This window comes from Nyctibius grandis, chromosome 2 (genome assembly GCF_013368605.1).
Source record: "Nyctibius grandis isolate bNycGra1 chromosome 2, bNycGra1.pri, whole genome shotgun sequence".
NCBI classification, from domain to species: Eukaryota; Metazoa; Chordata; class Aves; order Nyctibiiformes; family Nyctibiidae; genus Nyctibius; species Nyctibius grandis.
The window spans coordinates 104,741,349-104,756,419 of NC_090659.1; the positions used below are offsets into that span (position 1 = coordinate 104,741,349).

Consider the following 15,071-nt stretch of genomic DNA (forward strand, 5'->3'; position numbering starts at 1 on the left):
GTTTTACATTTGTGAAAACCCAAATGCTTTAAAAATGTACAGGGAGGTTTTCTGGAATCCAGAGTTTAGGTGTGCATTAAAAACTCTTGTTGGCTCCAGTGAGAGGGTTAGAATTTAGCATTCATTAGGGCATTAATGATTTGCTGATACTCAGTGTAATTTTACTCTGTGTAATGGCTGTCTTCTGTTTTGTAGGTCTGAGGACTTTGTGCATTGCTTATGCAGACCTGTCAGAAAACTCTTACAGAGAGTGGTTGAATGTCTACAATGAAACCAGTACACTTCTGAAGGACAGAACTCAGAAGCTGGAGGAATGCTACGAGATCATTGAAAAGGTAAGACACATACTTCTTTGGTGATCAGCTACAGATTCCCTTACATGTGTCTTTTCCCGTGGAATTTGGCTTTATAAAACCAAGTAAACAAACCCAAACAGTAAAACTAACTGTTAATTTCATTCATGAGAAACTGAAAAGGTATTCTTAGTTGGCAACCTGTTCAGTCCGTAGATCTCTCAAGTTCTTAGTTCATAAATCTGAGACTAGCTTATGTATAAAAGGTCATTGCTACTTATAAACTCTTCTCTCACATTCTTTTGATATTGCTGTCTTGTGGAAAGTTCATGTAACTTGATAAAGATAATGTATAAAATCGTTATGTTGCACCAAGTTCCCATGTACTAGTATACAAAGAGAAGTTTTTTCCTTTTTATACAGCAGTCACAGTTCAGGGTTTCTGAAGGCTGTTGTAGCAACTGTAGACAAAACAAAGCGCTCACCGTGGCCTGTAGTCTCATGGACTGAAAAAAGATGAAAAATTGCTCTCCATGCAAATTGGAGAACTCATAATTCTCAAAAGGGAAAGTAGGTACCAGAGAAGCAGTTTGAAACTCTAATCCTGCACTGGATGAAATGTTAAAACAACACTAGAGGCCAGTGTTTCTTTGATACTTGCTGGTTGTACTGCTTTCTGAAATGCTGGTAGTCACACTTCTCACCTGCCCTTGTTCATATTTCTTCCCATCACTGCAGTTATTTCACTCTCATTTTATTTAGTGGTTTCTTTAAAACACTCTTTGAACTTAAATTTCTTTTAAAATTCACTCAATTTAAGTTCTGGAGCAATGTTGGTTATTTAAGTTGGTTGGCGCAGAGGAGGAAAGGAGGTTAAGACTAGGATGGGAGCTAAGTTTCATAGGGTAACAGAAAAACTAACTCTAAGTAACAGCTGAAGATTGGGTCTTCCTTTTCAAACTAATGCCTGAAGTAGTCTTTTGTGTTGGTTGGTCAGTAGCAGTGTGGTTAATCTAATCCTTGATTCTGTAGGTTTGCATAGCTCCTTTCAGCTTTCTGCTTCCTCCACTTTGGTCTCATATGCTTCTGTTTTCACTGAGGTGAAAAATGAACATGGCTTGATTGTCTTACTTTAAAATGCGGTCTCAAACCTTAGATATTTGTCCATCTACCTTCTGCCTCTTTTTGCAATTTAGTATCTTGAAGGAAGGGGACCTGTGAGTGGGTTGTGGAATTGGAGTTTTGGACTTACCACCATATTGGTGGGAGATATCCACTGTATTCCTTTCCTGTTAATGTTTACTTGCTGGTCATACCAAGGAGCAGGGAATTGCACTTGAAACTTAATTTTTTTTTTTTTTCCTTAGAGCTGGTATTTCCCAGGTTAAATTCTCTGGTCTGTAGGCACTTCTTTCTAGATAATAAACTAATAAACTGGCTTATGGCTGTAACATAAAATAAATGTATTTTAACAGGCCGATTTTTCATCGAAGGGCTCAAATGGGGGTGGGAGGGCTACTTTGTCAGTCTGAGTGTTGAGATCACTGGGTCATGGTACAGGTGCACATGTGGAGACAAACGTAAACTGGCCTCTTTCCCCACCTGTACACTGGCTGAGAGGGCTTTGGCAGGCAGAATAGTAACTCCCCTGCTTGGGTAGCTCAGCCATGCTGATCCCTGTGCTGTCATGTTTAACTGCTTAACAAGTGATTTGGGGAATAAAAGGCAATCTACAATTGCACACTTGGACTGCATTTGTAACCTCCAAATGTTGTTAGCATCAATAGGGCTACTGTTTCATCAGAAGGCTATAGGGCAAATGACTTATGTGAGTTGATTCTACTACCTTTACCAGCTGAATGTCTCACAACAAAACTTAAGCTCTGTCAAACCTGTAACTAATGCTCAGCCTACACACCTGTATGAGTAACAACTTCCCCTTCTGTTCTTTATGCATGCACAGATGCATAGAAGCAGGAGCTGCTCTAACATATTCTTCATAGAATCATAGAATGGTTTGTGTTGGAAGGGACCTTTTAAAGATCATCTAGTTCTACAGCCCTGCCATGGGCAGGGACATCCTTCACTAGATCAGGTTGCTCAAAGCTCCATCCAGCCTGACCTTGAACACTTCCAGTGATGGGGCATCCACAACTTCTCTGGGCAACTTGTGCCAGTGTCTCACTGCCCTCATTGTAAAAAAAAAAAAAAAAAAAAAAAAAAAAAAAAAATTCTTTATGTCCAATCTAAGTCTACCCTCATTCAGTTTAAAACCATCACCCCTTGTCCTGCCACTGCAGACCTTGGTAAACAGTCCTTCTCCATCTGTCTTATAAGCCCCCTTTATATACAGAAAGGCCACAATAAGGTCCCCCTGAAGCCTTGTCTTCTCCAGGCTGAACATCAGCTCTCCTAACTAATTCTGTTCACTTCATCTGTTTTCACTGGTTTTGAATAATTATAGTCCCTACAAAGAACAGAAGCTGTAACTCTGTGCAATTCCTGAAATGATACACTACAACTAAATTTGTATCAATTTCTTTTAAATTGAACATCTTTACATGTCTAAGGGATCATTAAAATGCTTATAAAGTTAAAATCTGCTGAGTAGATTGTGCCTTTTGACAAGGTTTATTTCTTATTTCTTTTGTCTGCCTGACTTTTTTTTTTCCTGTAACATGGCCAAATCTCTTCAAGCAATTGCTTTAGAATTGCATAAGAAAATGGCTAACACTGTAGTATTAAGTTTGTTGTATGAGACATGTTTTTCTGGCAGACATCTGTAGGTAGACTGGAGGTACTCAGATTGATTAATGTTCATACCACTTGTATTACATAAACGTAGTGATTATATCCATAAATAGTTGCAATAATTTTACTTTGAGCGATTGTATCCAGTCTGTATGTTCATTTTATGGGAGGGAAATTGGTTTAAATGATGTGATGCCAGGTGACTTTTGTTTTGTGCTTAAGAATTATATAAACTGTGACTGCTCATCATGTTGCTATGGTGATTAGTGAATGCTCCAGTATATATGTTCATCCATAGGCTAGCTTTGGAGTTGCATAACTTCAATTAATTGTTCTTGAAACATTGCCATCTTTCTGATCAGAAACACTCGGTTCCTTTCTGTACCTCTTGATACATGAATTGTAGGCAGAGGAAGTAGAATAGCCACACCAGAAACTACTGTAGTGTATATTGCTTGTCAGAATGTTATATTAGCAATGAGGCACGACATGATGTCTTTAATTCTTTTTTGAGCGTGTTCCAAACAGAGGTTTATCTTAAGACAACAATCCCTCAAATTTCTTTTTTCCAGGATTTACTGCTTCTTGGAGCTACAGCCATTGAAGACCGCTTGCAAGCAGGTGTTCCAGAAACAATAGCTACATTAATGAAGGCAGAAATTAAGATATGGATTCTGACAGGGGACAAACAGGAAACAGCTCTCAATATAGGTATCCATCTTTCTGGTTACTCTGAATTTGTCTGATATGTGGCAGGTTATATACTAGATCTGCTGTGTGGGGTGTTAGAATCAGACCTGCTTTTTATAGAATCGTTCCTTGGTAGCAGAGAGGCATGTGATAGCCTTCACTTTGGAGAAGGGTGGGTTTTGGAGTGAAGTCTTTGCTCTGAGTGTCAGGCTATATTCAGCCTTTTTTTAAGGCGAAAGGGACACTTCTGCTCTTGGTTAAGCGCAGTTCTTGTGTGGAGTGAATGTAGGTAACTGTATTCTGATGGTAACTGGAGAGCTCAACCAGACTGTGATGTTAGTTATAACTGTGCATTACATCAAACTGTTTTACAGCTTTTTTTCTATTCTTACTGACTGCCTTTTCTAGACTTTAGTGGAGTTTGGGATATGATGGGAAATCTGGTAACACAAAGCGTGTAGCTTACAACTTCTTGCAAACCTTGTCTGTGAAAGTAGGTGGATGCTTGAATAACTGTTCCTGCTGTCACCTTATGGCACATCTGTTAGTCAAGTACGTCATGGTTGTTAGAAGTGTGTTGCTGCTGTTGAGTGTATGGATAGAATTTAATATGGGTTGTTTCATCAAGGCACAGTATGGATATCTGTATCAAACTTGTTGATACATCTTAACTTACAAGCTATACTCTGTAATGCAAAAAGAAAAATCTAGCAATGATGTGAACAAAAAGAACAAATTAAAGTGTTTATCAGACAGGTGTGCTTGGGTACTGATGTAATAGAATGGTAACCTACTTCAGACATAGATGTTTATCTGTCTACTTGTTTTTGCAGCATAAAACTGGAGAGAGGTTTTAGCGTTGTAAGTTCAGGTTTGTTACTAGAAGCAGCCCTTAAACATTAGGTTTCCTTTCAGGTTATCAATGTATCTGGTAAAATTAGTCTATATACCCAGCTCTGATTTGTCAAATACAAAGATTTTTACTGTAAGGCTGGGCTGAACTGGAGGTGCATTGTAATTTCAATCCTATAGCAACTAAATGTTGTGCTCTGTAGCACTTCTGCTGTTGTGCTAGTCTTGCATTGGATATGCCACATGAGTAGGTCTAGTAAGTGCTCAAATCCTTCAGCCGCCTTCTCACTCTGGATGCTTGCAAGGTGGGCAACCTGGGTAGCAATACCTTGTGCTGTCACAGAATGCTGCTGTGCTTGAAATGCTGATTTGTGAGCTACGCGTATGCTGCCATTGTGCCATAGCCTTTCACACAATACTAGTAGCCTTCTAGGAGAGGGGCTATCCAGGTCTTAACTGAGTAGTAAAGACTTAGTAAAAAAATAGATCTTGAAGTAAGCACACCCACCCCGCCATGATATCACGTATCTCCCAAATATAGCATTCTTGGCACTATAGTGCCATGATGCTCTTGTATTATTTTTGATTATTTTTTTTCCCCCCTGTAACTGGTAAATCTGTCCAGAGGTGGAAAGAGGCAGAGTCACAGTGGTGATCTGACATTTCACAGAACTGAGTGACACTTTCACCTTGTTATTTAAGTCTAGAACACTGCATATCCCCACTGTCTCTGGTGTGCCCATGTAAAGTGCTATCCACAATTGCATTCAGATTTGCAGATTAGTCTGTTTAGATCTACAGGTGTAGGTTAAGGGGATCCTTAACAGCATAGGTTGCCTACTGTTGAAGGAGCTATTTCTAGCCTTCTCAAGCTCATGTTGGTTTCAAGATTCTCTAACTATATGAAGAATGTGACCAGTGAAGCTTTTTATGTATAGAACTGCATGTAGATGAGTCTGGGTGTATTTCAGGCTCCTCCTGGCAGAACTGTGATGCTCTATAACTGGACTTACATCATCTTTAGCAAAACTTCGGGCCTTTGCTATTTTTTGTCTGTTACTTATTTTTTTCTGCTTTGGTTGGTTTAGTGGAATTTCAGAATGTAGTCTGCTGGACTGACTAGAATTTTTGTTTACTTACATGAAACTTGATTCAGTTTTGATATCTTTATATGTCGAAGTTGGTACCAAGAGAGGAAGTAACTTGCTGAACTGATACAGTTGTAGTAGAAATAACGTGGATGGCTTAAGTAGACAATTGATTTAAATGCTAGTTATCTGATTTGAATCACTATCTGCAGTTTTTTTTTTCTTTAAAAGCAGCAGTCAACTTGAGAGGAGGGAATCATCATCTTCTGACAAATCAAAAAAACCCTGTAGCTATAGATTTTGGCATAAATACCTGAAATGAGTTGATACATGAACTGACAGCAGCTAGCCTGAACACAATTAAATGAGCTTTACAGCAATTGCTTGCTGCGAAAGAGACTAACTTCCAGCTTGTCTCTAAAGCTCGTTTTCTTTATGATAGCAACTTGAAAAGAATACGTATTTCCCTTACAACTTCTAAATTATCACGTTGTTTAGTGTACAGTTTGGTAGTAAAACTCTGGAATTTAATTGGCTTCATGTTCAAGTTGGCTTGAAAGTACAAACATGTGGCATCCTTCCAGTTCTTGTATGTAACCCATTAAAACTGTAATAAACATTCAATTTAAAACCCAGTCCACATGTACATTTTATGCTTCAGCTGTAAATAGGCTATCTGGGGAGTAAAAAGTATTTTCACTTTCTCATTGTGTGTGGCAGTTATGCTTATGGACTGTTGCTTGCTGTGTGGACATGCATATGTATTGAGGAATATTTGAGCTCTTGGCAGCTGCCCCAAGGGGCTGGAGTACTTTGTTCTTCCAGCTTCCTCTTGATTCTTTGGCCTTCAGCATTTGTGTGTGTCTCTGTCTCTTAATTGCATTCTTGACTTCTCTGAAGAGTAATGATTGACCTTACTGTGGGGTGGTTGTATGCCTTCCACTCAGCCATGTGCTGGGTGAGAAATGTGTTCCTGATAAGATTTAATGCTGATCAACCACTTGAACTCCCTACCTATAGAAAATAGGAGTTATGGGTTCAGAAACGTCTTTGAGCATGACATGGTCTGCGGGTTTTTATCAGCTGAAACTGTCCTTAGCCAGTGTCTGCAAACAACTCTAGAAGGCTTAACAGTGTGCTTGTAACTTCATCCTTCTCTTTATCTGCAGACTCTGGATCTTCTCTGCCTTTCAATGAGGCAAAAAAAAAACCATGGCAGATTTCTATTTACCATCATCCTGGTGCTCAGCAGGCTCCTACAAAATCAGAACTGATGTATTCCCAGCTGATAACTTCCATAGTGACAGATTGCTTTCTGGGAATGGGAATGTAGTGTTTGCTGAACTGCATCCCTCCCTTGAACAAGGAGTCAAGCCCTACAGTTGAGCTAAGTGATCTTGCCTAGAGTATGAATTCATAGCTGCAAGCACTACCTTACAGTCATAGAAGGGTTTGGGTTGGAAGGGGCCTTTGAAGATCTAGTCCAATCCTCCTGTTTTATGGGCAGGGACATCTTTCATTAGATTGGGTTGCTCAGAGCCCCATCCAGCCTGACCTTGAACACTTACCATGATGGGGCATCCCCAGGTTCTCTGGGCAACCTGTTAGTCTCACCACCCCGTCATAAAAAATTTCTTCCTTATGTCCAGTCTAAAACTACACTTTTTCTTTCTTAAAAGCATTGCCCCTTTACCTGCTGCTACAGGCCTCAGTAAAAAGTCTTTCTCAGTCTTTCTTATAAGCCCCCTTTATATGTTACAGAATCACAGAATCAGCCAGGTTGGAAGAGACCTCAGGGATCATCGAGTCCAACCGTTGCCCTGACACCACCATGTCAACTAGACCATGGCACTAAGTGCCATGTCCAGTCTTTTCTTAAACACATCCAGAGATGGTGACTCCACCACCTCCCTGGGCAGCCCATTCCAATGTCTAATAACCCTTTCTGAGAAGAAATTCTTCCTAATGTCCAACCTGAACCTCCCCTGGCGAAGCTTGAGGCTGTGTCCTCTTGTCCTATCACTAGTTGCCTGGGAGAAGAGGCCAACTCCCACTCCACTACAACCTTCCTTCAGGTAGTTGTAGACTGCAATAAGGTCACCTCGGAGCCTCCTCTTCTCCAGGCTAAACAACCCCAGCTCCCTCAGCCGTTCCTCGTAGGTCAGACCCTCCAGACCCTTCACCAGCTTGGTCGCCCTCCTCTGGACTCGCTCCAACACCTCAACATCTTTCTTGAAGTGCGGGGCCCAGAACTGGACACAGTACTCAAGGTGCGGCCTCACCAGTGCCGAGTACAGAGGGACGATCACTTCCCTAGACCGGCTGGCTACACTATTCCTAATAGAGGCCAGGATGCCATTGGCCTTCTTGGCCACCTGGGCACACTGCTGGCTCATGTTTAGCCGGCTGTCGATCAGCACCCCCAGGTCTCTTTCTGCCGGGCTGCTTTCTAACCACTCTTCCCCCAGCCTGTAGCGCTGCATGGGGTTGTTGTGGCTGAAGTGTAAGACCCGGCACTTGTTCTTGTTGAACCTCATGCCATTGGTCTCGGCCCATCTATCTAACCTGTCCAGATCCCTCTGTAGGGCCTTCCTACCCTCCAGCAGATCGACACTGCCACCCGGCTTGGTGTCATCTGCAAATTTGCTGAGGGTGCACTCAATCCCTACGTCTAGATCATCTATAAAGCTATTGAACAGCACCGGCCCCAGAACTGAGCCCTGGGGAACACCGCTAGTGACCGGCCGCCAGTTGGACTTTGCCCCATTCACCACCACTCTCTGGGCTCGGCCGTCCAGCCAGTTTTTAACCCATGGAAGAGTCCACCCATCCAAGCCCCGGGCAGCGAGTTTGTCTAGGAGGGATGCTGTGGGAGACAGTGTCGAATGCCTTACTGAAGTGTAGATAGACTACATCCACAGCCCTGCCCTCATCTACTAAGCGGGTCACTTGGTCATAGAAGGAGACCAGGTTGGTCGAGCAGGACCTGCCTTTCATGAATCCATGTTGGCTGGCCCCGATGCCCTGATTGTCCTGCATGTGCCGTGTAATGGCACTCAGGATGATCTGTTCCATCCCCTTGCCTGTCACCAAGGTCAGGCTGACAGGCCTATAGTTCCCTGGATCATCTTTCCGACCCTTCTTGTAGATGGGCGTTACATTTGCTAATTTCTAGTCAGCTGGAACTTCTCCAGTTAACCAGGACTGCTGGTAGATAATAGAGAGTGGTTTGGCAAGTTCATTTGCCAGTTCCTTCATTACTCTGGGGTGAATCCCATCCGGGCCCATAGCTTTGTGGGTGTCCAATTGGCACAGCAGGTCACTAACTGTCTCCTCCTGGATTATGGGGTGTTCACACAGCCCCCCGTCCCTAACTTCAGGCTCTGGGGGCCGAGTCTCCTGAGGACAACCAGTCTTGACATTAAAGACCGAGGCAAAGAAGGCATTGAGCACCTCTGCCTTTTCCTCATCCCCTGACACTACACTACCCTCCTCATTCAGCAAGTGGTGGAGGCTCTCCTTGACCCTCCTTTTGATGTTAATGTATTTGAAGAAACTTTTTTTGTTGTCTGTGACCGTCACAGCCAAATTAAGCTCTAATTGAGCTTTGGCCCTTCTAATCTTCTCTCTATTTGACCTGGCAACATCCCTATAGACCTCCCAAGTTACCCGACCCTTGTTCCAGAGCAAATAGGCTCTCTTTTTTCACTTAGGTTGTAGCCTAAGTTCTCTGTTTAACCAGGCCGGTCTTTTTCCCTGACGGCTTGCCTTCCTACAGACTGGGACAGCCTGCTCCTGAATATTTATCAGTTCCTTTTTAAAGCACATCCAGCCTTCCTGGACTCCTTTGCCATTCAGGACCAACTCCCAAGGGACTCTGTGCACCAACCTCTTAAACAGGCTAAAGTCTGTCCGGTGGAAATCTAAGGCAGAAGTTCTGCTCTTGCTCCTCCTTACTTCCCCCACTATCAAACTCTAACATTTCATATTGAAAGGTCTCCCCAGAGCATTCTCTTCTCCAGGCTGAACAACCCCGATTCTCTCAACCTTTATTCATAGGAGAGAAGTTCCAGCCCTCTGATTGCTTTTGTGGCCCTCCTCTGGACCTGCTGTAACAGAGCCATATCTGTCTTGTGCTGGGGGCCCCAGAGCTGGATGCAGTACTCCAGGTGGAGTCTCATGTCCAATTCTTCATCCACCAGTATCCCCAGATACTTCTTGGTATGGCTGCTCTCAAACCATTCATCCCCTGATCTGTACTGGCTGACATTTGGGATTGCTGTGACACAAGTGCAGGACCTTGTACTTGGCCTTGTTGAACTTCATGAGGTTCTCATGGGCCTACTCCTCAAGCCTGTCAAGGTCCCTCTGGATGGCATCCCTTCCCTCTAGCATATCAACTGCACCATTCAGCTTGCTGTTGTCTGCAAACTTGCTGAGAGTGCATGCAATCTCACTGTCTGTCTTCGATAAAGATACTAAATGGTATTGGTTCCAGGACTGACTCCTGAGGGTTGCTACTCATTAATGGTTTCCACTTGTACATTGAGCCATTGACTGTAACTCTTCGGACATGGCCATCTAGCCAATGCCTTATCCATCTAACAGTCTGTCCATCAAATCCATATCTCACCAATTTAGAGGTGAGAATACTTCTGTTATGGTGAGTAATGATTTTTCAGTTGAGGGAATGGAAGCAATGCCCATGTGTTTGTCTGTATCCCCATGTGAAGTCTGAGCAGGGCATATGTGTCCTCTGAACACAGAGGATAATCATTCTTGCCTCAGATGCTGGATTCTGTATGCCTGTGGTACCACTATGCCTGTGAGCTATGAGCTTGAACTCTGGTTCAAGCAATCTTTCTTCCAGGGCACTTGAAGGGAAATAAGTCCCAGAAGTACCTTATTCATCTGCTTCGTGTACTTTTAGTCAGACTTTTAAATTAGAGCTAGATGTCAACTTACAGGTGTGGATTGACATTTTATACCTGGCTTTGAACCAGCAGTTGATCTTAATCTACTCAGAAGCATTGACAAAAATATGTCCCGGTCTTAGTGTATTTCTGCTTATGATGTTATTACTGCCAGTAATAACTATTTTAGAACTATTATAAAACTTTACAAGTGACATTTGTAGCCATATTTTAGTCTTATAGTTGTCAGTTACTTTGCTTTATACTGGTGCTAGATTTTAACTTCTTCATAGTCCTGAAATTGTACATAAAGTATAGATCTGCTGTAAGCTCTTGTTAGGCTTGGCTTATATCTTCCTATTCCAGTCTTGATGTCCTTCGTGTTTAATGTGATGACAAGATGCAAAATGACCTTAATTGCAGGATTAGTTCTTCTGACTCCATGAGTTCCAAGATGCACAGCAGAGCAGCTCTGTTTTCCACAGTTTTTTTTTCCCCAGCTCCCACTTGTCAAGTGGCATCTTGCTCGTTTTAAGAGGTAAAGTGAAACAGTGAGCAGTGATTTAGAAATTACAGCTTGCTATTGCAGCTGCTGTTTCCAATCAAATGCTACTAGAAATTCCTTTTGAATTAGTTATACCGAATTTGTAACAGCCTACTGCACAAGGCTGTTGCCATTCTCTGGGGAAAGAATAACCCTGACATGGAGGGAAGTGCTGAAGTTTGTAATATTCTCTTTTTCTTTTCAGTAAAATTAAGGAAGTGGTTCTTCAGTCTAGGACTAACTTTTAAAAATGGCAAACTGACTTTTTTCCTGAATCAGTGTTTTGTCTACACCTGTTGAAGCTTCATTACTCAGTTCTGTACTACCACCTATGACTTATTCCCAGACAGAATGACAGGATATCTTCAAAGCTTTTGTGTTGTAGGTTGCACTTTGTTAGAATATATTTCATCCTGTTCCCGACAGGTGTGTGTGTTCTAGGTCATTCTGTATTGTTCTCTAAAGCAGAAAGTAAACCTTAACCCGTTAACACAAATAAGATTAAAATGTATCTGGAAGGTTGCACCTGATATTCATACTCCACACAGCTGTGAAAATGGAAGAGAAACAAAACTTCTGAAGGTAATCAAACCTGCTGCCTGAAAGTGCCAGGCTATGGGATATAAACATGCCTTCTGCAAAGACAAGGGATTTGCTTTCTTGACAGATGTCGTTCATGCAGGCATGTTAACCCTGGATTATACCTATAAAACTAGCCCAATTATAAAAATTCTGTAGCCTGAGGAAGTGATTTGCATTGCAATTGATGAGCCAGTATGACCTTCCTAAAGGAACCAAGAATCCTACAGAAAATAAGTTCACGCCTCAGTTGTTCTCTTGCTATTGTGAGGTATGGAGAGAGAATTAATCTTTTTACGTTGACTGTGCTGTTCTGCTTTTGAACCTGTCAGCGTTGCGGTGGTTCATCACTGGGACGTTACTCTTATACTGCAGTAGCCTCCAGTCTACATTTAAGAAAAGTAAAGACTTCCTGAGACCTCATTTTGTGACAGCAATTTCTTAAACTTGCTGTGATTCATTTCTATACAAAAGCACAGTAGAAATACAAAATAATTCTTTTGTATTTCCTTTTGCTGTGTGACTTAGATCAGCAGTAAAAGGCATGTGCTTCCAATAAATGAGTTCTCTGCTGTTTTATGAAGCTACATGACTGTGCCAATCCCAAGAGAACTTGCCTGAGCTTTTAGGATAATGCAATGGGGTCAGTCTGATGCAAGTTTGCATTTGTTTCTTACCATTAATATGAGCTGAAATTAAACTTTATTCTGTAAATGCCAAGTATATATATTCTGGGTATAACTTTTTCTCATGTCAGTGACAATCGTGTGGCAGAGAAACTTCCACTTCAGTGGCATTGAGTAGTACTGCAGTCACTGGCTTTTACTATAACAAAAATGAGAGGCTTTGTTTTTGTCTTGAGAATTTTTGCTTTGAATTTTGGTGTCCTGCCAAATGTACAGAACTGCCTTCGAGTGCTGCTCCAGACTATGGCAACTTGCTCTTGTTCTTTCATGCACCAGTCATGCTAAGAATAATCTAGTACAATTACCTGATGCCTCTAGGAGTTGGTAGGGGCTCTGTGTGTGTCATTGATTTGTAGTTTTGGTTGAAGCTTAGGACCTTCCACACTAAACTCTCAAGAGTAAAAAATGCTCATGTAACCCAAGTGTGGGCTAAGGGGGCTGGGTAGCACCAACTGATTCAATGTGTGTGTGCTTCCAGTCATGTGGCATAGCTGCAACTGTGCATTCAGATCTGTTCCTGTTAAAAAAAGAGAAAAATTTAGGTATAGAAATATTTAATTTTGCTGTAGGGGATATAGCCTGTATTTACTGCATCTAGTTAATACAGTGTTTTCTTTGGTTAAAACATCTCAAGTGATGTATTTGGAAATGCAGATAAAATGCAAGAAAAATTGTCAAGTTGGAGTGTGTTCTATACACCAGTGCTTCCAGTAGCCTGCCTGATAGGAGTAATGGCTCAAAAAGTAAACTGTCATCTGAGCTGTAGATGTTCCTTTGAAGGTTTAGCTAAACCTTACGTATTCTTCCAGAAAGTTAAGTCCTTGTGTTTTTTCTCTCTTGCAGGGTATTCTTGCAGACTCATTTCACAGAGTATGTCTCTCATCCTGGTCAATGAGGATTCACTAGATGTAAGTAAGCAAATTTTGGTATAATTCTTGATTGAAGGAGGTATTGCTAACAAAAGGGAAAGTTGTTGAGCTGTCTCATTTTATTTCTCTCACTTGCCTTTGGGGTAGCAAGATAAACGATTCATGCTAAAACAGGGACGGGTTGTGCAGAATGTACCCCTGAGGTCTCCAGTCACAAACTGTACAGATCAAACTAACTTTCTCAGAACAAGAAACTGATTAGGTCCGTGGGTTTGATTCTGCTGCAAACTGGTGAAACCTGCAGTATGTTGTCAGGAATATATCGTCAGGAATATAGTTAGGCTTTAAGGTATAGATATAGGAGTAACATCTTTGAAGAAAGAAAAAAAAAAACCAAACCCACAAAACCAAAAACAACAAAAAACAACAACAAAAAAAACCCCAACAAGCTAAAAGACTCACTTCGACATAATAAGCTATCTTCAGCATTGCATGGAACAGCTGTAACCAAACCTATGCATGAGCAAACTACATTGTAAGCTTGCCCACGTACAGTTTTTGAGACCTAAAAATTGGATTGAAAATTGCCTGCAAATGGTTGCCATGCTCCTCGGGTATGTGCAAAAACTAACTGGAAAAATCATACACTTGTACATGAATCTTCCCAAAAGATCTTTTTTCCAGTTTGCCTGTTTCAGCATAGATACCAGTGTTTGATATCACTTGAATATCTGGTTGCTATTAGAGGTATTTGTAGGACAGATGAAAATGGGATAGATGCTGTCAGTAATAGACAGCATCTGATACTTGTGTTTAGAGTTGATAGTTCATCCTGCTTGACTGGATGGGAGATGCAAAGCCTGTATCTTTGCGTATCGAAGGAGTTACTGGATATCTGGAAGTCTGGTGGAAGAGGGGAATACTATTGTGGCAAAGTAATCACCTGATAAGCATTATTTTCCGGTTGCTTCTATGTCATTAAGTTAACAGCAGCCTTGATAGGGTTTTCAGCTCAGACTCAAGTTCTTTGTACGCAGTTGTGGCATCTCAGGGCCTAGTGTTCTAGCTCACCAGGTCTCAGGAGATACCAGTGAATCCAAGAGGAGAAAAATCTGCCTCCAGAGGCTGGATTGCTAGTTTCCATGCAGCATAACCCACCCTGATGGGAGCTGTCTCACTGCTGAGTTCTAGCAACAAAGACCATGTTAGTTCTCTTGCAGAAGTAAAGTTTTCTGTGTTTCTACATACTTAGACTTGTTCAGATAATTCTAGTGGGATAAGAACTGCAGGGATAACTGCATTAAGTGTGTGTAGATTGGAGTATATAAATTGTTTCAAGCAAATATCTAAATGCCTTAGTGAAGACTCCCATCTGCTTAGACCATCTTCTCCCATTTTTCCACTTCGCATGGTCCCTCTTTAAGGGAACTGTTTCTTTTTTGTGGGATCAAAATACAGTGTGTCTGATGAGCTTTCTGCCACCCCTGGCTGACTGGACCTTTTAAGCTGAAGAAAGATGCAGAATCTCAGCAGAAAATAAGCAGTTGGTGGTCTTTGTTTCCTGAAGCAGGAAGATTAGTTGGTTAGAATTATAGGAATAAGGAAACTTTGTGGGTTGTTCTTTTCTGAATGCATTGTGAACTCAAACCTTGAAGAAGGAATATGGTTGTGCCTTGTTAAATTTTAAAAGATTTCTTACCCATTCTGAAGCTCTGAAATTTTTTGACCCTGGAAGTAAGGCTCTTATTTCAATCTGAATAAAAAGTAGTTCCCCTAAATTTGCAGAAACAAACAACGTGCCTTTTG

General features: G+C 41.6%; 1 protein-coding gene across 2 annotated transcripts in view; it reads left to right on the forward strand.

Moving 5' to 3' along the window:
• Positions 1-15,071, forward strand: part of ATP8A2 (ATPase phospholipid transporting 8A2) — a 316,393-nt gene that overhangs the window by 52,603 nt on the left and 248,719 nt on the right. For both annotated transcript variants that reach the window (XM_068422488.1, XM_068422495.1), the window contains exons 21-23: positions 196-335; positions 3,617-3,755; positions 13,240-13,304. In XM_068422488.1, the coding sequence (XP_068278589.1) occupies positions 196-335; positions 3,617-3,755; positions 13,240-13,304 (344 nt within the window). The remainder of the gene's footprint in view (positions 1-195; positions 336-3,616; positions 3,756-13,239; positions 13,305-15,071) is intronic.